The sequence below is a fragment of the Oncorhynchus clarkii genome, chromosome 22 (genome assembly GCF_045791955.1).
Source record: "Oncorhynchus clarkii lewisi isolate Uvic-CL-2024 chromosome 22, UVic_Ocla_1.0, whole genome shotgun sequence".
Classification (NCBI taxonomy): Eukaryota; Metazoa; Chordata; class Actinopteri; order Salmoniformes; family Salmonidae; genus Oncorhynchus; species Oncorhynchus clarkii.
This window is the reverse complement of record NC_092168.1, coordinates 52,183,731-52,210,695: the sequence shown is the minus strand read 5'-3', so window position 1 is coordinate 52,210,695 and position 26,965 is coordinate 52,183,731. Positions and strand designations below refer to the sequence as shown.

At 43.0% G+C, this 26,965-nt stretch overlaps 1 protein-coding gene across 2 annotated transcripts in view; it reads right to left on the bottom strand.

Moving 5' to 3' along the window:
* Nucleotides 1-1,861: 1,861 nt before the first annotated feature.
* The window catches only part of LOC139380400 (collagen alpha-2(VI) chain-like), a 35,541-nt gene continuing 10,437 nt past the window's right edge, over nt 1,862-26,965 (bottom strand). Inside the window, exons 13-33 of one of the 2 annotated variants that reach the window (XM_071123040.1) lie at nt 26,800-26,844; nt 25,345-25,398; nt 25,099-25,161; nt 24,292-24,354; nt 24,059-24,112; nt 22,839-22,874; nt 22,681-22,743; nt 22,170-22,232; nt 21,799-21,861; nt 15,156-15,218; nt 14,031-14,081; nt 13,846-13,944; nt 10,661-10,723; nt 10,300-10,335; nt 9,133-9,178; nt 7,789-7,941; nt 7,496-7,590; nt 7,298-7,405; nt 6,878-7,130; nt 3,005-3,043; nt 1,862-2,828 (exon numbers count right to left, since the gene is read on the bottom strand). In XM_071123040.1, the coding sequence (XP_070979141.1) occupies nt 2,224-2,828; nt 3,005-3,043; nt 6,878-7,130; nt 7,298-7,405; nt 7,496-7,590; nt 7,789-7,941; nt 9,133-9,178; nt 10,300-10,335; nt 10,661-10,723; nt 13,846-13,944; nt 14,031-14,081; nt 15,156-15,218; nt 21,799-21,861; nt 22,170-22,232; nt 22,681-22,743; nt 22,839-22,874; nt 24,059-24,112; nt 24,292-24,354; nt 25,099-25,161; nt 25,345-25,398; nt 26,800-26,844 (2,115 nt within the window). In that variant the 3' untranslated portion in view covers nt 1,862-2,223. The remainder of the gene's footprint in view (nt 2,829-3,004; nt 3,044-6,877; nt 7,131-7,297; nt 7,406-7,495; nt 7,591-7,788; nt 7,942-9,132; nt 9,179-10,299; nt 10,336-10,660; nt 10,724-13,845; nt 13,945-14,030; nt 14,082-15,155; nt 15,219-21,798; nt 21,862-22,169; nt 22,233-22,680; nt 22,744-22,838; nt 22,875-24,058; nt 24,113-24,291; nt 24,355-25,098; nt 25,162-25,344; nt 25,399-26,799; nt 26,845-26,965) is intronic. The other variant, XM_071123039.1, reaches the window with a different exon arrangement.

The following is a 26,965-nucleotide window of genomic DNA, read 5'->3' as shown; positions in this document are numbered from 1 at the left end:
CCCAACCCTCAGTACCAGAGACTGTTCCAGGTGGTTACCACATCCCCAACCCTCAGTACCAGAGACTGTTCCAGGTAGTTACCCCATCCCCAACCCTCAGTACCAGAGCCTGTTCCAGGTAGTTACTACATCCCCAGTACCAGAGACTGTTCCAGGTAGTTACTACATCCCCAGTACCAGAGACTGTTCCAGGTAGTTACTACATCCCCAGTACCAGAGACTGTTCCAGGTAGTTACCACATCCCCAGTACCAGAGACTGTTCCAGGTAGTTACTACATCCCCAGTACCAGAGACTGTTCCAGGTAGTTACCCCATCCCCAACCCTCAGTACCAGAGCCTGTTCCAGGTAGTTACTACATCCCCAGTACCAGAGACTGTTCCAGGTAGTTACTACATCCCCAGTACCAGAGACTGTTCCAGGTAGTTACTACATCCCCAGTACCAGAGACTGTTCCAGGTAGTTACCACATCCCCAGTACCAGAGACTGTTCCAGGTAGTTACTACATCCCCAGTACCAGAGACTGTTCCAGGTAGTTACCACATCCCCAACCCTCAGTACCAGAGACTGTTCCAGGTAGTTACTACATCCCCAGTACCAGAGCCTGTTCCAGGTAGTTACTACATCCCCAGTACCAGAGACTGTTCCAGGTAGTTACCACATCCTCAGTACCAGAGACTGTTCCAGGTAGTTACTACATCCCCAGTACCAGAGACTGTTCCAGGTAGTTACTACATCCCCAGTACCAGAGACTGTTCCAGGTAGTTACCACATCCCCAGTACCAGAGACTGTTCCAGGTAGTTACTACATCCCCAGTACCAGAGACTGTTCCAGGTAGTTACCACATCCCCAACCCTCAGTACCAGAGACTGTTCCAGGTAGTTACTACATCCCCAGTACCAGAGCCTGTTCCAGGTAGTTACTACATCCCCAGTACCAGAGACTGTTCCAGGTAGTTACCACATCCTCAGTACCAGAGACTGTTCCAGGTAGTTACTACATCCCCAGTACCAGAGACTGTTCCAGGTAGTTACTACATCCTCAGTACCAGAGACTGTTCCAGGTAGTTACCACATCCTCAGTACCAGAGACTGTTCCAGGTAGTTACCACATCCCCAGTACCAGAGACTGTTCCGTCTAGCTGTTCCTTTATCTGTATCTTTATCTTCACCCTAGTTGTTACTTTATCTTCAGCCTGGCTGTTCCTTTATCTTCACCCTAGTTGTTCCTTTATCTTCACCCTAGTTGTTCCTTTATCTTCAGCCTGGCTGTTCCTTTATTTTCAGCCTGGCTGTTCCTTTATCTTCACCCTAGTTGTTCCTTTATCTTCAGCCTGGCTGTTCCTTTATTTTCAGCCTGGCTGTTCCTTTATCTTCACCCTAGTTGTTCCTTTATCTTCACCCTAGTTGTTCCTTTATCTTCAGCCTGGCTGTTCCCTAACTTCATCCTAGCAGTTAGTCTCATTTGACTGATCATTCAGACTGAAGTTTGATTCTGTCCTCATGTGACTGATCAACCCTGGCTGGAGCTTGATTATGTCCTCATGTGACTGATCAACCCTGGCTGGAGCTTGATTATGTCCTCATGTGACTGATCAACCCTGGCTGGAGCTTGATTATGTCCTCAGTTCCTCACTGCTGAGGAAAAGAGAAGTAGCAGCAGCTCCTGTGTTGTATGATACTGGAGATGTGGACGATTTGGTAAGTGTTATCTTTGCTGCAGTATTGTATGGGCGCTCTACCTGACTTGTGTGTGGTGCGATGTTGGAGTTCAAACATGGTTCTTCTTGGATGTGAGGTAGAAGACAAGGAGGGGGAGGAGGAGGAGGAAGGAGAAGAATGTGAACGTGCCCAAACAGTACAGATTCAGCCGTCCATCATTTATTTCATGAAATCTTATAAAACATACCCAGTTTGTACGTAATTAATACAATATTCTGCAAAATCCATTGAAACACAAACAAACAGCCCTGTGACTGATCTTGTATTGACTATTGCTTATGCTTGAGGTTTCACTTGATGGTAAATCAATGCAGACATGTATGATCTCAATGAGGGAAATGTACACCCTTACACTAACCCTTAAACAACCTTTACACCCTGACCTTTACACCCAAACCCTCAAACTAATCCTAATCCATTAATTATCAACATCAATTTGGCCTCAATCATTTTAATAACGTGAAATCCATAAACGTGACAGTCCAAATCAAAATGTCCCCTTTAACAGACCCACTGATGGAACCGATCTAGGAAGCTGTGCTTGTTGAGCTCATAGAAGTCTGTTCCTTTAAAGATGGCATACTGGTCCTTTAAGGCCAGCTTCTCCAACACTTCCTGTTCCACGTCGGTCCCCATGGCGATCACCGTGGAGACTGCCTGGTTGTTTCGCATGGTGTCAACCCCCTCCTCCAGCCCCTTCCTCCCGGTGACGCCGTCAGTGATGAAGACGAAGTTGAGCTCGGCGTGGTGTCTGGTCTGGCGGACGTTGAGTCGCGTCAGAACGTGGTCTACGGTGTGTGAGATGGCCGCCCCCACCATAGAAGAAGACATGTCATGATAGTCCATGCTGGCCAGACCCTCTAGGATGGACGGAAGGTCGTGGGTCATGTGAAAGGCCAGGTGATGCTCAGCTTCTCCTCCGTACTGTAGCAGCGCCATGCGGGCTCCCTGGCGGTCGTTCTTGTCCTGCGCCAGCGTCAAGTGGTTCGCCAAGTGCTGGACAAAGTCACGGACTTGGTTGAAGTTCTCATGACCGAGACGCTCAGAACCGTCCAGAAGAAACACCAGATCAACAGGTCTGTCAATACACTGTGCCACCTCTGGTTCTGATGAAGGCAAAGTCAGTGAACGCTCAGTCATAGATTTTAGTTTGAAACCTTATCATTACTGTATAATGTAGTACAAATTGACCAATTTTGTATTTTGCCAGACAGTATAACTCAGATGAAAGACTAATCTTGTACAATGACAATAGAGTATACAGTAGCAAGTAAAAACGTACCTGTTACGCAGGGCAAGTCAGGGCAAACAATAACGGGCTCTAGAAGAGAAATGGAAAAAGGTTAGGTTCTACCTACAATTGGTGGTGGCATTACAAGCTCTTGACTGAGTCTGAGACATCCTGTCAGAGACACCCATCATGTCCTGTCTGAGACACCCATCATGTCCTGTCTGAGACACCCATCATGTCCTGCTCTAGTCTAGTTACACCAGTCAGAGACACCCATCTTGTCCTGTCTGAGACACCCATCATGTCCTGTCTGAGACACCCAACATGTCCTGTCTGAGACACCCAACATGTCCTTTCTGAGACACCCATCATGTCCTGTCTGAGACATCCAACATGCCCTGTCAGAGACACCCATCATGTCCTGCTCTAGTCTAGTAGCACCAGTCAGACACCCATCATGTCCTGTCTGAGACACCCATCATGTCCTGTCTGAGACAACCATCATGTCCTGCTCTAGTCTAGTAGCACCAGTCAGACACCCATCATGTCCTGTCTGAGACACCCATCATGTCCTGTCTGAGACAACCATCATGTCCTGTCTGAGACAACCATCATGTCCTGTCTGAGACATCCATCATGTCATGCTCTAGTCTAGTAGCACCAGTCAGACACCTATCTTGTCCTGTCTCAGACACCCATCATGTCCTGTCTGAGACATCCATCATGTCCTGCTCTAGTCTAGTATCATCAGTCTGAGGCTCACCACCAATGGTCAGTACAACACGAGGATGAGACACCCATCATGTCCTGCTCTAGTCTAGTAGCCCCAGTCTGAGGCTCACCACCAATGGTCAGTACAACACGAGTCCGAGGCTCACCACCAATGGTCAGTACAACACCAGTCTGTTCTACCTACAATTGGTGGTGGCATTACAAGCTCTTGACTGAGTCTGAGACATCCTGTCAGAGACACCCATCATGTCCTGTCTGAGACACCCATCATGTCCTGTCTGAGACACCCATCATGTCCTGCTCTAGTCTAGTAACACCAGTCAGAGACACCCATCTTGTCCTGTCTGAGACACCCATCATGTCCTGTCTGAGACACCCAACATGTCCTGTCTGAGACACCCAACATGTCCTTTCTGAGACACCCATCATGTCCTGTCTGAGACATCCAACATGCCCTGTCAGAGACACCCATCATGTCCTGCTCTAGTCTAGTAGCACCAGTCAGACACCCATCATGTCCTGTCTGAGACACCCATCATGTCCTGTCTGAGACAACCATCATGTCCTGCTCTAGTCTAGTAGCACCAGTCAGACACCCATCATGTCCTGTCTGAGACACCCATCATGTCCTGTCTGAGACAACCATCATGTCCTGTCTGAGACACCCATCATGTCCTGTCTGAGACATCCATCATGTCATGCTCTAGTCTAGTAGCACCAGTCAGACACCTATCTTGTCCTGTCTCAGACACCCATCATGTCCTGTCTGAGACATCCATCATGTCCTGCTCTAGTCTAGTATCATCAGTCTGAGGCTCACCACCAATGGTCAGTACAACACGAGGATGAGACACCCATCATGTCCTGCTCTAGTCTAGTAGCCCCAGTCTGAGGCTCACCACCAATGGTCAGTACAACACGAGTCCGAGGCTCACCACCAATGGTCAGTACAACACCAGTCTGTTCTACCTACAATTGGTGGTGGCATTACAAGCTCTTGACTGAGTCTGAGACATCCTGTCAGAGACACCCATCATGTCCTGTCTGAGACACCCATCATGTCCTGTCTGAGACACCCATCATGTCCTGCTCTAGTCTAGTAACACCAGTCAGAGACACCCATCTTGTCCTGTCTGAGACACCCATCATGTCCTGTCTGAGACACCCAACATGTCCTGTCTGAGACACCCAACATGTCCTTTCTGAGACACCCATCATGTCCTGTCTGAGACATCCAACATGCCCTGTCAGAGACACCCATCATGTCCTGCTCTAGTCTAGTAGCACCAGTCAGACACCCATCATGTCCTGTCTGAGACACCCATCATGTCCTGTCTGAGACAACCATCATGTCCTGCTCTAGTCTAGTAGCACCAGTCAGACACCCATCATGTCCTGTCTGAGACACCCAACATGTCCTGTCTGAGACACCCATCATGTCCTGTCTGAGACACCCATCTTGTCCTGTCTGAGACACCCAACATGTCCTGTCTGAGACACCCATCATGTCCTGTCTGAGACACTCATCATGTCCTGTCTGAGACACCCATCATGTCCTGTCTGAGACACCCATCATGTCCTGTCTGAGACACCCATCGTGTCCTGTCTGAGACAACCATCGTGTCCTGTCTGAGACATCCATCATGTCCTGCTCTGCTCTAGTCTAGTAGCACCAGTCAGACACCCATCTTGTCCTGTCTGAGACACCCATCATGTCCTGTCTGAGACACCCATCATGTCCTGTCTGAGACACCCATCATGTCCTGTCTGAGACACCCATCATGTCCTGCTCTAGTCTAGTAGCACCAGTCTGAGGCTCACCACCAATGGTCAGTACAACACGAGTCTGAGGCTCACCACCAATGGTCAGTACAACACCAGTCTGAGGCTCACCACCAATGGTCAGTACAACACCAGTCTGAGGCTCACCATCAATGGTCAGTACAACACCAGTCTGAGGTCAGTACAACACCAGTCTGAGGCTTACCACCAATGGTCAGTACAACACCAGTCTGAGGCTCACCACCAATGGTCAGTACAACACCAGTCTGAGGTCAGTACAACACGAGGATGAGGTCAGTACAACACGAGGATGAGGTCAGTACAACACGAGGATGAGGTCAGTACAACACGAGGATGAGGTCAGTACAACACCTGTCTGAGGTCAGTACAACACCAGTCTGAGGTCAGTACAACACGAGGATGAGGTCAGTACAACACGAGGATGAGGTCAGTACATCACCAGTCTGAGGTCAGTACAACACGAGGATGAGGTTAGTACAACACGAGGATGAGGTCAGTACAACACGAGGATGAGGTCAGTACATCACCAGTCTGAGGTCAGTACAACACCAGTCTGAGGTCAGTACAACACGAGGATGAGGTCAGTACAACACGAGGATGAGGTCAGTACATCACCAGTCTGAGGTCAGTACAGCACAAGGATGAGGTTAGTACAACACGAGGATGAGGTCAGTACAACACCAGTCTGAGATCAGTACAACACCAGTCTGAGGTCAGTACAACACCAGTCTGAGGTCAGTACAACACCAGTCTGAGGTCAGTACAACACCAGTCTGAGGTCAGTACAACACCAGTCTGAAGTCAGTACAACACCAGTCTGAGGTCAGTACAACACCAGTCTGAGGTCAGTACAACACGAGGATGTTGACGTGTTTTATTATAGTTTTACTCCTTTTTCTCCCCAATTTCATGATATCCAACATGTAGTTAGTCTGTCAAATCGCTTCTACTCCCGTATGGAATCGGGAGAGGCGAAGGTCGAGAGCCATGCATCCTCCGAAACACGACCCTGCCAAGTCACACTGCTTCTTGACACATTGCTCACTTAGTCCAGAAGCCAGTCTAATACAGCGTAGAACTGGCGACCGTTTCGTGCATGCGCCCGGACCGCCACAGGAGTCACTAGAGCGCGATGGGACAAGAACATGCGGCCAAACCCTACCCCAACCTGGATGACGCTGGGCCAATTGTGCACTGCTTTATGGGTCTCCCGGTCGCGGCCGGCTGCGACACAGCCCGCGATCGAACCTGGGTCTGTAGTGACGCCTCAAGCATTGCGACGCAGTGTCTTAGACCGCTGCGCCACTCGGGAGGCCAATATTTGACATGTCTTAATTAAGACACCATCTCTTGCTTTAGGAGATACATTTATATTAATAATAGTCTCACCGGGGCAGAGCACCGACTCCATCCTGTCTATAAAGTTATCCGCCACCAGGTCAGCGAAACGTGTCATCCCCGTCACGCGATCATGCCTCTGGCATGCGATGGACTCGAGGCTCTCGTGCTGTCCCTCCCGGCCGAACATATCCCCGACCCCGATGGCGTTCACGTCCACGCTGGGGTCGTCGCAGAGGTAGGTCAGCAGAGAGTCATCATCCCGCGGGTCGAAGCGTCCGTCCGTGATGACCACGACCGACACCTGTTAAGAATGGAGTGTTAGACCACAGCAAGACAGAGTTCACTTTCCCATCCACATGGGGGCAGCAGCGACCATGTTACAGATTATTTAGCCAGGTCTCAGACCCATAGATACTATATAGCAAGAACAGACATAATCATAGGCTGGCTAAGTGGTTCACAGCACACCTTGGCTCTGGTCCGCCGGCTGTCCCTGATCAGGTGGTCATAGGCAAACTTCAGAGCGGAGGGAGTCCAGGTGCCCCCGGCTATCCACTGGAGGTTCTTCACAGCCACCTGCAAGTCAGAGATGGAGACTGTTAAGCCTGCTGAGCTAAAGGCATTAGCTTGCGGAGTAATGCCAGTCACTGAACCAGCTACACGGACCTTGAAGGCAGAGATGGAGTCTATGTTGGAGTCATTAAGTCGGATGGCCTCGAATGTCCCGTTGTGACTGTACTGCACAACACCAACCCTGGTTCCTGAGGAGAGAAGAGGGATCTATGAGAATGTCTGTACATGGGAACCAGAAGTGGTTTGGTGAACCATGCTGATGTGATGAGTCATCATCCATGAGACTTTATTGCTCAGGCTTTAGCTCAGCAGACCCATGCAAGTTTTAAACCAGTCTGTCACACAGGTAGTTAGAAAGGGCTGTACCTAAAGAGGCCATCTTTTACCTGTCTCTGAATGTGGGTGTGTTGCCATGGATCCCAGCCTGTTGATGGTGTTGATGACAAAGTTCTTCTCCAGGGTGAAGTTGGTCAGACCCACTGACTCTGAGCTGTCAATCACAAACACAATGTCCAGCGCCCCGCATCTCTTCTCACAGTCTGCAGGGGCAACACAGAAACAGGATGGATTAGGAGCAGCATTGGAAACTTGCACGGTTTTAAATCTTCATACATATCATATCCACCAAAATGTCAGTAAATTCAATACAATGTCATTGTCCCTCAAGGGGAAATTTCATTTGGCATATCTACACATAGAAGACTACATACCTGGAGATCATCATCACTTACCACAACAACCACCTGACATCACAGTCCTAAGTCATCATCACTACCACACGACATCACAGTCCTTAATCATCATAACTTACCACATGACATCACAGTCCTAAGTCATCATCACTTACCACAACAACCACATGACATCACAGTCCTAAGTCATCATCACTTACCACATGACATCACAGTCCTAAGTCATCATCACTACCACACGACACCACAGTCCTTAATCATCATAACTTACCACATGACATCACAGTCCTAAGTCATCATCACTTACCACATGACATCACAGTCCTAAGTCATCATCACTTACCACATGACATCACAGTCCTAAATCGTCATCACTTACCACAACAACCACATGACATAACAGTCCTAAGTCATCATCACTTACCACAACAACCACATGACATCACAGTCCTAAATTATCATCACTTACCACATGACATCACAGTCCTAAGTCATCATCACTTACCATATGACATCACAGTCCTAAATCATCACCACTTACCACCTGACATCACAGTCCTAAGTCATCATCACTTACCACATGACATCACAGTCCTAAATCATCATCACTTACCACATGACATCACAGTCCTAAATCGTCATCACTTACCACATGACATCACAGTCCAAAGTCATCATCACCTACCACATGACATCACAGTCCTAAGTCATCATCACTTACCACATGACATCACAGTCCTAAATCATCATCACTTACCACAACAACCACATGACATCACAGTCCTAAGTCATCATCACTTACCACATGACATCACAGTCCTAAATCATCATCACTTACCACAACAACCACATGACATAACAGTCCTAAGTCATCATCACTTACCACAACAACCACATGACATCACAGTCCTAAGTCATCATCACTTACCACAACAACCACATGACATCACAGTCCTAAATCATCATCACTTAACACAACAACCACATGTCTCTCTGATGTAGCTCATAACATCACAGTCCTAAATCATCATCACTTACCACAACAACCACATGTCTCTCTGATGTAGCTCATAACATCACAGTCCTAAATCAAAGCAGATCAGTATTATAAACCAACACAAACAGACACAACAGGAACAGGTCAGTAGTATTATTATCCATGAGAGCACCAGCTGTTCCGGACGACTGTGTGATCACGCTCTCCGCAGCCGATGTGAGTAAGACCTTTAAACAGGTCAACATTCACAAGGCCGCAGGGCCAGACGGATAACCAGGATGTGTACTCCGAGCATTCACTGACCAACTGGCAAGTGTCTTCACTAAAAAGTTATTTACTGCTGCTCTTTAATGATTTGTTATTCTTATCTCTTACTTTTGGGGGTTGGGGGTTCTTAAAACTGCATTGTTGGTGAGGGCTTGTAAATAAGCATTTCACTGTAAGGTCTACACCTGTTGTAATCGGCGCATGTGACAAATAAACTTTGATTTGATTAATCAGATATGACACTATAGGATCAGATCAGTAGTATTATTGATCAGTAGTATTATTTATCAGTAGTATTATTGATCAGATATGCCACTATAGGATCAGATCAGTAGTATTATTGATCAGTAGTATTATTTATCAGTAGTATTATTGATCAGATATGACACTATAGGATCAGATCAGTAGTATTATTGATCAGTAGTATTATTGATCAGATATGACACCATAGGATCAGATCAGTAGTATTATTGATCAGTAGTATTATTGATCATATATGACACTATATGATCAGATCAGTAGTATTATTGATCAGTAGTATTATTGATCAGATATGACACCATAGGATCAGATCAGTAGTATTATTGATCCGTGGTATTATTGATCAGATATTCCACTATATGATCAGATCAGTAGTATTATTGATCAGTAGTATTATTGATCAGTGGTATTATTCATCAGATATGACACTATAGGATCAGATCAGTAGTATTATTGATCAGTAGTGTTATTCATCAGATATGACACCATAGGATCAGATCAGTAGAATTATTGATCAGTAGTATTATTGATCAGTAGTGTTAAACAGGTATGACACTATAGGATCAGATCAGTAGTATTATTGATCAGTAGTATTATTCATTGGATATGACACGATAGGAACAGATTGAATCTCTTCATATCATGATGTTTTTAATATAAAGTTTATACAGTTGACTTACAGAAAGGCCAGGGTCTCCCTCTGGTCCAGGATTACCCTGTAAGAAAAATGTACCGATCGGTAAACAGACATTGGGGCGGCAGGTAGCTTAGTGTTGGGCCAGTAACCGAAAGGTTGCTCGATCGAATCCCTGAACTGACAAGGTAAAAATCTGTCATTCTGCCCCTGAACAAGGCAGTTAACCCACTGTTCCTAGGCCGTCATCGTAAATAAGAATTAGTTCTTAACTGACTTGCCTAGTTAAATAAAGGATAAATAAAAATGAAGTGGAGCTTGAACAGTAAGTAAAATGTTCTTCTGCGTCTGATCAGAGTCAGAGTAACGCAGGCAGCCGGTGATGTGTCCTGTGGTAGTATACTTACAGGAGCTCCAGGGCCTCCTCTGGATCCTCTCCTCCCATTCACTCCCTGTTGACCTGGATGTCCCTGGACAACAATAACACAAAGACAGGTTCTTCAGTGAGCCCAAACACATGTTACTCAGCTGGGTTAGCTCACCACTTCTCAAGAATAGAACACAAACATGTTCTTTAGAGCACTGATTCCTTCCTTCCAGAATGCTCTAAGGTTAGCAGCTGCCAAGGTAACCCTGGACTTCACCTCTTAAAGACGCACTCTGGGATCTTAAGCACAACATTCCTAACATATTGCACAAATTGGATGACGTAGTATTTATTAAGGATCCTCATTAGCTCTTCCTCCAAACAAATGAATTGAATCAAGTCAAACAGTACATGTAACATTATTACATTAGTACATATCTTTAAATACAACGTTTATAATACCACCATTCTGTATGTGTAGAGTGTGTGTGCTAGCGTGTGTGTCTGTGCCTGTTTGTGTCTCTTCACAGTCCCCGCTGTTCCATCAGGTTCCATCAGGTGTATTTTTACCTGTTTTTTAAATCTGATTCTACTGCTGCATCAGTTACCTGATGTGGAATAGAGTTCCATGTAGTCATGGTTCTATGTAGTACTGTGTGCCTCCCAGAGTCTATTCTGGACTTGGGGACTGTGAAGAGACCTCTGGTGGCATGTCTTGTGGGGTATGTATGGGTGTCTGAACTGTGTGCTAGTAATTTAGACAGACAGCTCTGTGTATTCAACATGCCAATACCTCTCATAAATACAAGTAGTGATGAAGTCCATCTCTCCTCCACTTTGAGCGAGGAGAGATTGACATGCATAGTATTAATATTAGCTCTCTGTGTACGTTAGAGGGCCAGCTGTGCTGCCCTGTTCTGAACCAACTGGAATTTTCCTAAGTTCCTTTTTGTCTTACCTGACCACACGACTGAACAGTAGTCCAGGTGCCACAAAACTAGGACCTGTAGGACCTGCCTTGTTGATAATGTTGTTAAGAAGGTAGAAATTAGGGCCTGTAGGACCTGCCTTGTTGATAGTGCTGTTAAGAAGGTAGAAACTAGGGCCTGTAGGACCTGCCTTGTTGATAGTGCTGTTAAGAAGGTAGAAACTAGGACCTGCCTTGTTGATAGTGATGTTAAGAAGGTAGAAACTAGGGCCTGTAGGACCTGCCTTGTTGATAGTGTTGTTAAGAAGGTAGAAACTAGGGCCTGTAGGACCTGCCTTGTTGATAGTGTTGTTAAGAAGGTAGAAACTAGGGCCTGTAGGACCTGCCTTGTTGATAGTGTTGTTCAGAAGGTAGAAACTAGGGCCTGTAGGACCTGCCTTGTTGATAGTGTTGTTAAGAAGGTAGAAACTAGGGCCTGTAGGACCTGCCTTGTTGATAGTGTTGTTAAGAAGGTAGAAACTAGTGCCTGTAGGACCTGCCTTGTTGATAGTGCTATTAACCTGTTGCGACGACCAAACCCGGATCCGGGATTCTATTTATAGACCTAAGCTCATTACCATAACGCAACGTTAACTATTCATGAAAATCGCAAATGAAATGAAATAAATATGCTAGCTCTCAAGCTTAGCCTTTTGTTAACAACACTGTCATCTCAGATTTTCAAAATATGCTTTTCAACCATAGGAAAACAATCATTTGTGTAACAGTAGCTAGCTAGCGTAGCATTTAGCGTTAGCATTAGCGTTAGCATTTAGCAGGCAACTATCACAAAAACAAGTAAAGCCTTCAAATAAAATAACTTACCTTTGAAGAACTTCTGATGTTTTCAATGAGGAGACTCTCAGTTAGATAGCAGATGCTCCGTTTTTCCAAAAAGATTCTTTGTGTATTAGAAATAGCTCCGTTTTGTACATCACATTTGGCTACCAAAAAAAAAAAAAAAAAAAAAAAAAACGAAAATTCAGCCCTCAAAACGCGAACTTTTTTCCAAATTAACTCCATAATATCGACTGAAACATGGCAAACGTGGTTTAGAATCAATCCTCAAGGTGTTTTTCCACATATCTCTTCAATGATATATCCTTCGTGGAAGCCTGGTTTCTCCTTGCTCTCAAATGGAAAAATAATTGCACCTGGCTTTACGCTCCAATTTCGAAGCAGGGACACCAGGCGGACACTTGGAAAATGTAGTCTCTTATGGTCAATCTTCCAATGATATGCCTACAAATACGTCACAATGCTGCTAACACTTTGGGGGAACGAGAGAAAGTGTAGGCTCATTCCTTGCGCAATCACAGCCATATAAGGAGACAATGGAAAACAGAGCTTCAGAAATTCTGATCATTTCCTGGTTGATGCATCATCTTGGTTTCGCCTGTAGAATGAGTTCTGGGGCACTTACAGACAATATCTTTGCAGATTCTGAAACTTCAGAGTGTTTTCTTTCAAAAACTGTCAAGAATATGCATAGTCGAGCATCTTTTCGTGACAAAATATCGCGCTTAAAACGGGAACGTTTTTTATCCAAAAATGAAATAGCGCCCCTAGAGATCAAAGAGGTTAAGGTAGAAACTAGGGCCTGTAGGACCTGCCTTGTTGATAATGTTGTTAAGAAAGTAGAAACTAGGGCCTGTAGGACCTGCCTTGTTGATAGTGCTATTAAGGTAGAAACTAGGGCCTGTAGGACCTGCCTTGTTGATAATGTTGTTAAGAAGGTAGAAACTAGGGCCTTTAGGACCTGCCTTGTTGATAGTGTTGTTAAGAAGGCAGAGCAGCTCTTTATTATAGACCGACTTCTCCACATCTTAGTTACTGTTGTATCAACATGTTTTGACCATGACAGTTTACAATCCAGGGTTACTCCAAGCAGTTTAGTCTCCTCAACTTGCTCAATTTCTAAATTATTCTTTACAAGATTTAGTTGAGGTTTGGTGTTTAGTGAATGATTTCACAAAATTAGGACTAACTTATTTCTTGGCACCCATTCTGAAACTGACTGCAGATCTTTGTTAAGTGTTGCAGTCATTTCACTTGCTGTGGTAGCTGACGTGTAGTGTTGAGTCCACAGCATACATATTCTTGACAACTGAATCTTCAGAACACTGACTCAGTTCTCAAGAATATTTATCTTAGGCTTGGCAACTATCAAAGCAAATCCTAGGCTAACCATCCACATTAATGGATATAAACTAATCCAAGTGTATATTCAGCTGTTCATGACAGCAGCTGGAGCTTACCGGTTCACCGTTTGGACCTTTCATCCCAGCTTCTCCTTTGTTACCACAATTCCCTCTGCTTCCCCAAGGGCCTGGACGTCCATTGTCCCCTCTAGCTCCCTGACAGACAAACAGACAGAACAGCTTCACAGTACAACAGTATTGTGAACTCTTGAGCTGACGACATTCATCTTGTCAAACGGTACCGTTTCTCCTCTTAGTCCCGGATAGTTGAACCCATCTCTTCCTTTGTCACCCTAAAACACAGAAGAAGATTAACTACATTACTCTGTGTGAAGTGTCTACTAACTACATTACACTGTGGGAAGTGTCCACTAACTACATTACTCTGTGTGAAGTGTCTACTAACTACAGTACTCTGTGGGAAGTGTCCACTAACTACAGTACACTGTGGGAAGTGTCCACTAACTACAGTACACTGTGGGAAGTGTCTACTAACTACAGTACACTGTGTGAAGTGTCTACTAACTACAGTACTCTGTGGGAAGTGTCCACTAACTACAGTACACTGTGGGAAGTGTCCACTAACTACAGTACACTGTGTGAAGTGTCCACTAACTACAGTACACTGTGGGAAGTGTCCACTAACTACAGTACTCTGTGGGAAGTGTCCACTAACTACAGTACACTGTGGGAAGTGTCCACTAACTACAGTACACTGTGGGAAGTGTCTACTAACTACAGTACACTGTGGGAAGTGTCCACTAACTACAGTACTCTGTGGGAAGTGTCCACTAACTACAGTACACTGTGGGAAGTGTCCACTAACTACAGTACACTGTGGGAAGTGTCTACTAACTACAGTACACTGTGTGAAGTGTCCACTAACTACAGTACACTGTGTGAAGTGTCCACTAACTACAGTACACTGTGGGAAGTGTCCACTACCTACAGTACTCTGTGGGAAGTGTCCACTACCTACAGTACTCTGTGGGAAGTGTCCACTAACTACAGTACACTGTGGGAAGTGTCCACTAACTACAGTACACTGTGGGAAGTGTCCACTAACTACAGTACACTGTGGGAAGTGTCCACTAACTACAGTACACTGTGGGAAGTGTCCACTAACTACAGTACACTGTGGGAAGTGTCCACTAACTATATTACTCTGTGGGAAGTGTCCACTAACTACATTACACTGTGGGAAGTGTGTCCACTTTACTGGCCAATAGTCTTTCACTCTTTCAAAATTTATATAAGAAATAACTCAACCCAGGATCTATAATATAACCCAACCCTACCTTTGGTCCAGGATCTATAATATAACCCAACCCTACCTTTGGTCCAGGATCTATATAACTCAACCCCACCTTTGGTCCACGATCTCCATGGGGTCCAGTCTGTCCAGGATCACCAGGCTCTCCAGCAGTTCCCTGTAACACAGAGATGCCATACGGAATACTATATGCATAAAGAATTCAAATAAATAAAAATATTATATACCCACATGGCAGTCATAGTCACTGAAATACATAGGTATAGACTACCGTCAATAAATAAACAATTCCAGAAATGTAGATGTATTTATTTAACCTTTACTTAGACGAGAAGACTGTCGCAGTATGCTCAAAATGTAGACATGGCAACATGTATTCTGACTAGTAGTAGTAGAAGTAGGAGAACTAGACCAGTAGTACTACTACTACTACTACTAGTAGAAGACTGTCGCAGTATGCTCAAAATGTAGACATGGCAACATGTATTCTGACTAGTAGTAGTAGAAGTAGGAGAACTAGACCAGTAGTACTACTACTACTACTACTAGTAGAAGACTGTCGCAGTATGCTCAAAATGTAGACATGGCAACATGTATTCTGACTAGTAGTAGTAGAAGTAGGAGAACTAGGCCAGTAGTACTACTACTACTACTACTAGTAGAAGACTGTCGCAGTATGCTCAAAATGTAGACATGGCAACATGTATTCTGACTAGTAGTAGTAGAAGTAGGAGAACTAGACCAGTAGTACTACTACTACTACTACTAGTAGAAGACTGTCGCAGTATGCTCAAAATGTAGACATGGCAACATGTATTCTGACTAGTAGTAGTAGAAGTAGGAGAACTAGACCAGTAGTACTACTACTACTACTACTAGTAGAAGACTGTCGCAGTATGCTCAAAATGTAGACATGGCAACATGTATTCTGACTAGTAGTAGTAGAAGTAGGAGAACTAGACCAGTAGTACTACTACTACTACTACTAGTAGAAGACTGTCGCAGTATGCTCAAAATGTAGACATGGCAACATGTATTCTGACTAGTAGTAGTAGAAGTAGGAGAACTAGACCAGTAGTACTACTACTACTACTACTAGTAGAAGACTGTCGCAGTATGCTCAAAATGTAGACATGGCAACATGTATTCTGACTAGTAGTAGTAGAAGTAGGAGAACTAGACCAGTAGTACTACTACTACTACTACTAGTAGAAGACTGTCGCAGTATGCTCAAAATGTAGACATGGCAACATGTATTCTGACTAGTAGTAGTAGAAGTAGGAGAACTAGACCAGTAGTACTACTACTACTACTACTAGTAGAAGACTGTCGCAGTATGCTCAAAATGTAGACATGGCAACATGTATTCTGACTAAACAAAAGGTACAAAACAGGAGGATATCATAGAATAGAGTAGAGTGGTAGAAGTAGACCAGTAGTAGCAGTAGTAGGATAGTAGTACTAGTAGTAGAAGTAGGATAGTAGTAGAAGTAGGATAGTAGTAGTAGAAGTAGGATAGTAGTACTAGTAGTAGTAGTAGAAGTAGAAGTAGTAGTAGTAGAAGTAGAAGTAGACTAGTAGTAGTAGTAGTAGTAGTAGTAGTAGTAGATCAGTAGTAGACCAGTAGTAGTAGTAGTAGTAGTAGAAGTAGACCAGTAGTAGTAGAAGTAGAAGTAGACCAGTAATAGTTGTAGTAGTAGTAGTAGTAGTAAAAGTAGACGAATAGTAGCAGTAGTAGTAGTAGTAGTAGTAGTAGTAGTAGTAGTAGTAGTAGAAGTAGACCAGTAGTAGTAGAAGTAGACCAGTAGTAGTAGTTGTAGGATAGTAGTAGTAGTAGTAGTAGTAGTAGAAGTAGGATAGTAGTAGTAGTAGTAGAAGTAGGATAGTAGTAGTAGTAGTGGTAGTAGTAGTAGTAGACTAGTAGTAGTAGACTAGTCTACTAGTAGTAGTAGTAGTAGAAGTAGACTAGTAGACTAGTAGTAGTAGACTAGCAGTAGTAGTAGTACTAGTAGTAGTAGAAGTAAACAAGTAGTAGTATTAGAAGTAGACTAGTAGTAGTAGTACTAGTAGTAGTAGAAGTAGGCCAGTAGTAGTAGTAGTAGTAGAAGTAGTAGTAGTAGTAGGAGTATTAGAAGTAGAAGTAGTGGTAGAAGTAGACTAGTAGTAGTAGTAGTAGTAGTAGTAGACCAGTAGTAGTAGTAGAAGTAGTAGTAGACTAGTAGTAGTAGTAGTAGTAGAAGTAGTAGTAGTTCTAGTAGTAGAAGTAGACTAGTAGTATTAGTAGTAGTAGTAGTAGAAGTAGACTAGTAGTAGTAGTAGAAGTGGTAGTAGTAAGAGTAGACATAGAGTAGTAGTAGTAGACTAGTAGTAGTAGTAGTAGTACTACTACTACTACTAGTAGTAGTAGTAGTAGTAGTATTAGTAGTAGTAGTAGTAGAAGTAGACTAGTAGTAGTAGAAGTAGGAGAACTAGACCAGTAGTAGTAGTACTAGTAGTAGTAGTAGTAGTAGTACTACTAATAGTAGTAGTAGTAGTAGAATAGAGTAGAGTGATAGAAGTAGACCAGTAGTAGCAGAAGTAGGATAGTAGTACTAGTAGTAGTAGTAGAAGTAGAAGTAGTAGTAGTAGAAATAGAGGTAGAAGTAGACTAGTAGTAGTAGTAGACCAGTAGTAGTAGTGCTAGTACTAGTAGTAGAAGTAGTAGCAGTAGTAGTAGAAGTGGTGGTAATAGTAGTAGTAGTAGACGTAGACTAGTAGTAGTAATAGTAGTTGTAGTAGAAGTAGACTAGTAGTAGTAGTAGTAGTAGAAGTAGTAGACTAGTAGTAGTAGCAGTAGTAGTCGAAGAAGTAGTAGTAGTAGAGGTATTAGTAGTAGTAGTAGTAGTAGTAGAAGTAGTAGAAGTAGACTAGTAGTAGTAGTAGTAGTAGATCAGTAGTGGTAGTAGTAAGAGTAGACATAGAGTAGTAGTAGTAGACTAGTAGTAGTAGTAGTACTACTACTACTAGTAGTAGTAGTAGTAGAAGTAGACTAGTAGTTGTAGAAGTAGGAGAACTAGACCAGTAGTAGTAGTACTAGTAGTAGTAGTAGTAGTACTACTAATAGTAGTAGTAGTAGTAGAATAGAGTAGAGTGATAGAAGTAGACCAGTAGTGGCAGAAGTAGGATAGTAGTACTAGTAGTAGTAGTAGAAGTAGAAGTAGTAGTAGTAGAAATAGAGGTAGAAGTAGACTAGTAGTAGTAGTAGACCAGTAGTAGTAGTGCTAGTACTAGCAGTAGAAGTAGTAGCAGTAGTAGTAGAAGTGGTGGTAATAGTAGTAGTAGTAGTAGTAGTAATAGTAGTTGTAGTAGAAGTAGACTAGTAGTAGTAGTAGAAGTAGTAGTAGTAGTAGAAGTACTAGACTAGTAGTAGTAGCAGTAGTAGTCGAAGAAGTAGTAGTAGTAGAGGTATTAGATGTAGTAGTAGTAGTAGTAGTAGAAGTAGTAGAAGTAGACTAGTAGTAGTAGTAGTAGTAGTAGATCAGTAGATGTAGTACTAGTAATAGTAGTAGTACTAGTAGTAGTAGTAGTAGTAGTAGAAGTAGACTAGTAGTAGTAGTTGTAGAAGTAGTAGTAGTAGATCAATAGTAATAGTAGTAGCAGTAGACTAGTAGAAGTAGACCAGTAGTAGTAGTTGTAGTAGAAGTAGACTAGTAGTAGTAGTAGAAGTAGTAGTAGTAGTAGATCAGTAGTAGTAGTAGTAGTAGTAGTAGACTTGTAGAAGTAGACCAGTAGTCGTAGTAGTAGAAGTAGACCAGTAGACCAGTAGTAGTAGTAGAAGTAGGAGTAGACCAGTAGTAGTAGTAGGAGAAGTAGACCAGTAGTAGTAGTAGTAGTAGTAGTAGTAGTAGTAGTAGTAGAAGTAGCAGAAGTAGACTAGTAGTAGTAGTAGTAGTAGTAGATCAGTAGATGTAGTACTAGTAATAGTAGTAGTACTAGTAGTAGTAGTAGTAGTAGTAGAAGTAGACTAGTAGTTGTAGTTGTAGAAGTAGTAGTAGTAGATCAATAGTAATAGTAGTAGCAGTAGACTAGTAGAAGTAGACCAGTAGTAGTAGTTGTAGTAGAAGTATACTACTAGTAGTAGTAGAAGTAGTAGTAGTAGTAGATCAGTAGTAGTAGTAGTAGTAGTAGTAGACTTGTAGACCAGTAGTCGTAGTAGTAGAAGTAGACCAGTAGACCAGTAGTAGTAGTAGTAGTACTAGTAGTAGAAGTAGGAGTAGACCAGTAGTAGTAGTAGGATAAGTAGACCAGTAGTAGTAGTAGTAGTAGTAGTAGTAGAAGTAGACCAGTAGTAGTAGAAGTAGAAGTAGACCAGTAATAGTTGTAGTAGTAGTAGTAAAAGGAGACGAGTAGTAGCAGTAGTAGTATTAGTAGTAGACCAGTAGTAGTAGTAGTAGACTAGTAGTAGTAGAAGTAGACCAGTAGTAGTAGTAGTAGTAGTAGTAGTAGACTAGTAGTAGTAGAAGAATGGTAGTAGTAGAAGTAGACCTGTAGTAGTAGTAGTAGTAGTAGTAGTGGTAGTAGACTAGTAGTAGTAGAAGAATGGTAGTAGTAGAAGTAGACCTGTAGTAGTAGTAGTAGTAGTAGTAGTAGTAGTAGACTAGTAGTAGTAGAAGAATGGTAGTAGTAGAAGTAGAGTAGTAATAGTAGAAGTAGTATAAATAAACTTGTAGTAAACAATACGATCAGAACAGGAGGACATCTTAGAGTACATTAGTAGTATAGTAGTAGTAGTAAACTAGTAGTTGACTAGTAGTAGGAGTAGTAACATTAGTAGTAGTAACAGTAGTAGTAGCAACATTAGTAGTAGTACTACTACTAGTAGTAGTATCATTAGTAACAGTAATAGTAGTATAGTAGTAACATTAGTAACTTTAGTAGTAGTAGTGATACTAGTAGAGTAGTAGCACTAGTAGTGCTAGCACTAGTAGTAATAGCAACTGTAGCGTTGTAGTTGTAGTAGTAGTAACAGTAGTAGTAGTGTAGTAGTAGCAGTAGTAACAGTAGTTGGCTAGTGTTAGTAATAGCAGCTGTAGAGTTGTAGTTGTAGTAGAGCAGTAGCAGCAGTATTAGCAGTAGACTAGTAGTATTAGTAGTCATAGGAGCAGTAGAGTAGTAGCAATAGTACCAATATTAGTAGTGTAGTACTAGAGTAGTAGTAGTACATTAGTAGTGTAGTAGTATCATAGTAGTAGTATTAGTGGTAGTATACTAGTAGTATTGTAGTAGTCATAGTAGTAGTAGTTGTAATAGTAGTATAGTAGTAGTAGCAGTAGCGGTAGAGTAGTGTGCAGTAGTAGAGTATTAGTAGTATTATTAGTAGAAATAGCAGTAGTACTAGTGGAGAAGTAGTAGTAGTTGTAGTGGTAGTGGTAGTAACAGTAGTAGAGTTGTAGTCTCAGAAGTAATAGTAGTTGTTGTTGTAGTCGAGTAGATTTAGTAATATATTAGTAGTAGTAGTAGTAGTAGTAAAGTGGTAGGAGTAGCATTAGTCACCAGTAGATTAGTAACAGCAGTAGTAGTAGTAGAGTTGTATTAGTAGTGTAATACTAGAGTACATTAGTAGGTTGTAGTAGTAGGAATAGTAGTAGTTTAGTCGTATAGTAGTAGTAATAGTGGTAGAGTAGTAGTAGTTATTAGTAGTATTTTAGTAGGCATCATAGTAGTGGTAGTTGTATAGTATTAGTAAAGTAGTTGTAGCAGTGGAGTGGTGGTAGAGCAGTATCAGTATTAGTAGTAACAGTAGTAGAGTAGCAGTAGTAGTAGCAGCGTAGTAGCAGTTGTATTAGTGGTAGTAGTAGTAGTAGTAGTAGTAGTGGAGTAGTAGTAGTAACAGTAGTTGTAGTAGTCGTCGTAGAAGTAGTATTGTAGCAGTAGCTACAGTAGTAGTAGTAGAGTAGTAGTAGTAGTTTCGTAGCAGTGGCAATAGAAGTAGCAGTAGCAGATTAGTAGTTTAGTAGTGACAATACAATACAATAGTAGAGTAGCAATAGTAGTAGCAGCAGCAGATTAGTAGTTTAGTATGGACAATACAACAATAGTAGTAGCAGTATGGTATAAACTTTAGCAGATTAGTAGATTATTAGTGACAATACAATAACAATTGTAGTAGCAGTAGAGTAGTATAAGCAGTAGCAGTAGCAGATTAGTAGATTAGTAGTTTATTAGATTAGCAGATTAGAAGTTTATTAGATTAGCAGATTAGCAGATTAGTAGTTTATTAGATTAGCAAATTAGTAGATTAGTAGTTTATTAGATTAGCAGATTAGTAAATTAGCAGATTAGCAGATAAAAAGATTAGCAGATTAGTAGATTAGCAGATTAGTAGTTTATTAGATTAGCAGATTAGTAGTTTATTAGATTAGCAGATTAGCAGATTAGTAGGTTAGTAGATTATTAGATTAGCAGATTAGTAGATTAGTAGATTTGTAGGTTAGCATATTAGCAGATTAGTAGATTAGCAGATTGGTAGTTTATTAGATTAGCAGATTAGTAGTTTATTAGATTAGCAGATTAGTAGATTAGCAGATTAGTAGATTTGCAGATTAGCAGATTAGTAGATTTGCAGATTAGTAGATCAGTAGTTTATTAGATTAGCAGATAAATAGATTATTAGATTAGTAGATTAGCAGTGACAATAGTAGAGTAGGAGTCGCAGAGTAGTATTTCTAGTAGAAGCATTAGTAATAGTAGCAACATACGATCTGTCCATCTGGCCCATTATCTCCTTGATGTCCTCTTGGACCGGGCAGCCCTGGACCTCCCTAAACAAACAGAGGGAGGACGGGGACACACACACACACACACGCACACACACACACACACACACACACACACACACACACACACACACACACACACACACACACACACACACACACACACACACACACACACACACACACACACACACACACACAAATGTTCTATGAAAGAAGGAGTGTACTGTATCTTAGTGGAGAAACTCCCCATGTTGTCTGTTTCCCTGAGAGTTACTGCTGAATCATGTACCCAGAATGCAATGCAAAATTCTCCTCTGCTCCCCCACCATTAGAGGGGAAGCTTCTCTGACCTTAGATCCTTTGGGGCCGAGATCCCCATGAAGACCTGGCTTCCCCTGTAGACCAGGTTCACCCTGGGAATGGCAGAATACATGTTAGCCTTTGTTTGACCTCACAATATTCATGGTCAAATATTTACACAAACAGACATCATATTTTCAGTCAGCCATTGTTGTTCTTATGGGCAGTTTGCCTGGAATGTGTCTGAATGCCGCAGGAACTGAAACAGACGGCATTTCATCTATTGGTATTACAGCATGGACACTCTTGGAAATGAAGGTTCCCATGGGAGAAGCCTTTTTAAGAACCCCTTTGGGTTCCATGTAGGACATTTAGAAGCCTCTGCGGAAAGGGTTCTACTTCTTCAAAGGGTTCTCCCACAGGAACAGCCAATGAAAGCTATTAGGTTGTAGGTGGAAGAAACATTTCTAAGACAGTAGCATAACATTCCTATGTAATATCTACTGTATCACACAACTCTGTAGGCATAGCAGAAGCTTAGAGGTGTGAACGGTGACGGACCTTGCCTCCTTTAGGTCCACCTGGTCCGTTAAGTCCCTTAAATCCAGGGTCTCCTGGTCGCCCCTAACGACAGACATATAAACAATATTTATTGTTTAACAAAGGTCATCCCTTTGCATTTAATATTTAACTTATCATTTCAGAATGGATTTGCGTACAGGTTGGCTTTTTGGTCCCGGCTCACCGTTGAGTCCCTGAAAGAATTAGGAATCAGTTAGTTTAGAATGAAGAAATACAGCACTACTGAACTACAGCACTACTGAACTACTGAACTACTGAACTACAGCACTACTGAACTACTGAACTACGGCACTACTGAACTACAGCACTACTGAACTACAGCACTACTGAACTATTGAACTACAGCACTACTGAACTACAGCACTACTGAACTACAGCACTACTGAACTACAGCACTACTGAACTATTGAACTACAGCACTACTGAACTACAGCACTACTGAACTACAACACTACTGAACTACTGAACTAGTGAACTACAGGACTACTGAACTACAGCACTACTGAACTACTGCACTACAACACTACTGAACTAGTGAACTACAACACTACTGAACTACAGCACTACTGAACTACTGAACTATAGCACTACTGAACTACTGAACTACTGAACTACAGCACTACTGAACTACAGTACTACTGAACTAATGAACTACTGAACTACTCAACTACTGAACTACTGAACTACAGCACTACTGAACTACAGCACTACTGAACTACTGCACTACTGAACTACAGCACTACAGCACTACTGAACTACTGAACTACTGAACTACAGCACTACAGCACTACTGAACTAGTGAACTACAACACTACTGAACTACAGCACTACTGAACTACTGAACTATAGCACTACTGAACTACTGAACTACTGAACTACAGCACTACTGAACTACTGAACTACAGTACTACTGAACTAATGAACTACTGAACTACTCAACTACTGAACTACTGAACTACAGCACTACTGAACTACAGCACTACTGAACTACTGCACTACTGAACTACAGCACTACAGCACTACTGAACTACTGAACTACAGCACTACAGCACTACTGAACTACTGAACTACAGCACTACTGAACTACAGCACTACTGAACTACTGAACTACTGCACTACTGAACTACAGCACTACTGAACTACAGCACTACTGAACTACTGAACTACTGAACTACAGCACTACAGCACTACTGAACTACTGAACTACAGCACTACTGAACTACAGCACTACTGAACTACTGAACTACTGCACTACTGAACTACAGTACTACTGAACTATTCAACTACTCAACTACTGAACTACTCAACTACTGAACGGTTAATGACAAGGATAGCCAGGTCTATGTAAGTCACTCACTGGTATTCCCTTCCTTCCTGGTGAGCCTGGAATCCCAGGACTTCCTGGATAACTCTGAAAGGAAGAAAGATTAAATGATTTATCAATGTGATAACAAGTGGCTCTTCACACTGTCTTCAGAGAGAGAATCCTTCTTGAGCTGTGATGTCGTTAGCTAGTGCACATTAAATCTGCATGATTGTGTTGTTTTTGTTAGGTCCAGGTAAGAGTGTGTTATGATGTCGTTACTGTACCGGTGGTCCAGCTTCTCCAAGAGGGCCAGTGGGACCTGGTTTTCCGTTATGACCAGGGTCTCCCTAGGAATATCAGCATCACACATTAAACACACTGGTCTGTAAAACACTGTACATAAACTAGGTTTAGTAAACCCACTAGTCTATAAAGCACTGTACATAAACTAGGTTTAGTAAACCCACTAGTCTATAAAACACTGTACATAAACTAGGTTTAGTAAATCCACTAGTCTATAAAACACTGTACATAAACTAGGTTTAGTAAACCCACTAGTCTATAAAACACTGTACATAAACTAGGTTTAGTGAACCTACTAGTCTATAAAACACTGTACATAAACTAGGTTTAGTAAACCTACTAGTCTATAAAACACTGTACATAAACTAGGTTTAGTAAACCCACTAGTCTATAAAACACTGTACATAAACTAGGTTTAGTAAACCCACTAGTCTATAAAACACTGTACATAAACTAGGTTTATTAAACCCACTAGTCTATAAAACACTGTACATAAACTAGGTTTAGTAAACCCACTAGTCTATAAAACACTGTACATAAACTAGGTTTATTAAACCCACTAGTCTATAAAACACTGTACATAAACTAGGTTTAGTAAACCCACTAGTCTATAAAACACTGTACATAAACTAGGTTTAGTAAACCCACTAGTCTATAAAACACTGTACATAAACTAGGTTTAGTAAACCCACTGGTCTATAAAACACTGTACATAAACTGAGTCTGGAGTTTCTGTAGTACAGAAGGTATTGTAGTAGCCTTGACAGACTGAAGGTTCTCTCAGGTACCTTCTCTCCATTGTCACCGGCCAGTCCCATATCACCAGCACTTCCTGGATAACCATCTGGGCCCTTTCAAAAAACATCAGAGACAATTACTTTTTATCACAACATTTTACTGCATTCATTATTGTGTGTGTGTGTGTGTGTGCATGTGTGTGCGTGCGTGTGTGTGTGTGTGTGTGTGTGTGTGTGTGTGTGTGTGTGTGTGTGTGTGTGTGTGTGTGTGTGTGTGTAGGACAACGTTTTACTGACCCTTTCTCCTGGATCTCCTTTACAACCATACATTCCGATTCGACCAATTTTACCCTGAGAATTAACACAGAAAAGATTCCTATTAGGTTCAACATGATTCAACACTCCTGTATAGACCCAATGGACCTGTACCAGTGTGCCAGGTCAGTGGTCATCTTCATTGAGTTGAAAGATCGTGTTTCAGTCTCAGGGCTCCCCTTGGCTTGTGTTTCAGTCTCAGGGATCCCCTTGGCTTGTGTTTCAGTCTCAGGGCTCCCCTTGGCTCCTGTTTCAGTCTCAGGGCTCCCCTTGGCTCCTGTTAGAGTCTCAGGGCTCCCCTTGGCTCCTGTTACAGTCTCAGGGCTCCCCTTGGCTCGTGTTACAGTCTCAGGGCTCCCCTTGGCTCCTGTTACAGTCTCAGGGCTCCCCTTGGCTCCTGTTACAGTCTCAGGGCTCCCCTTGGCTCCTGTTACAGTCTCAGGGCTCCCCTTGGCTCGTGTTACAGTCTCAGGGCTCCCATTGGCTCCTGTTACAGTCTCAGGGCTCCCCTTGGCTCGTGTTACAGTCTCAGGGCTACCCTTGGCTCCTGTTACAGTCTCAGGGCTCCCCTTGGCTCCTGTTACAGTCTCAGGGCTCCCCTTGGCTCGTGTTACAGTCTCAGGGCTCCCCTTGGCTCGTGTTTCAGTCTCAGGGCTACCCTTGGCTCCTGTTTCAGTCTCAGGGCTCCCCTTGGCTCGTGTTTCAGTCTCAGAGTTCCCCTTGGCTCCTGTTACAGTCTCAGAGTTCCCCTTGGCTCCTGTTACAGTCTCATGGCTCCCCTTGGCTCCTGTTACAGTCTCAGGGCTACCCTTGGTTCCTGTTACAGTCTCAGGGCTACCCTTGGCTCCTGTTACAGTCTCAGGGCTACCCTTGGCTCCTGTTACAGTCTCAGGGCTACCCTTGGCTCCTGTTACAGTCTCAGGGCTACCCTTGGCTCCTGTTACAGTCTCAGGGCTACCCTTGGCTCCTGTTACAGTCTCAGGGCTCCCCTTGGCTCCTGTTACAGTCTCAGGGCTCCCCTTGGCTCCTGTTACAGTCTCAGGGCTCTTTTTGGCTCCTGTTACAGTCTCAGGGCTCACCTTGGCTCCTGTTACAGTCTCAGGGCTCCCCTTGGCTCCTGTTACAGTCTCAGAGTTCCCCTTGGCTCCTGTTACAGTCTCAGGGCTCCCCTTGGCTCCTGTTACAGTCTCAGGGCTCCCCTTGGCTCGTGTTACAGTCTCAGGGCTCCCCTTGGCTCCTGTTACAGTCTCAGGGCTCCCCTTGGCTCCTGTTACAATCTCAGGGCTCCCCTTGGCTCCTGTTACAGTCTCAGGGCTCCCCTTGGCTCCTGTTACAGTCTCAGGGCTCCCCTTGGCTCGTGTTTCAGTCTCAGGGCTCCCCTTGGCTCGTGTTACAGTTCAAGGGAAAGCGTTGCAGCACCTAGTGATGGTCTCTTACCTTCTGCCCATCCGTTCCATTCCTGCCGTGTCCTCCCGACGCTCCCTGGTGATTGAGAGGTCATTCAGAGTGTGTTAAAGATGAAAGTAAGCATATCCAGCGAGACATAACTAAATGGTGTAGCTGTACACACACAGAACGTACTGTATACTGTCAGAGTCAATCA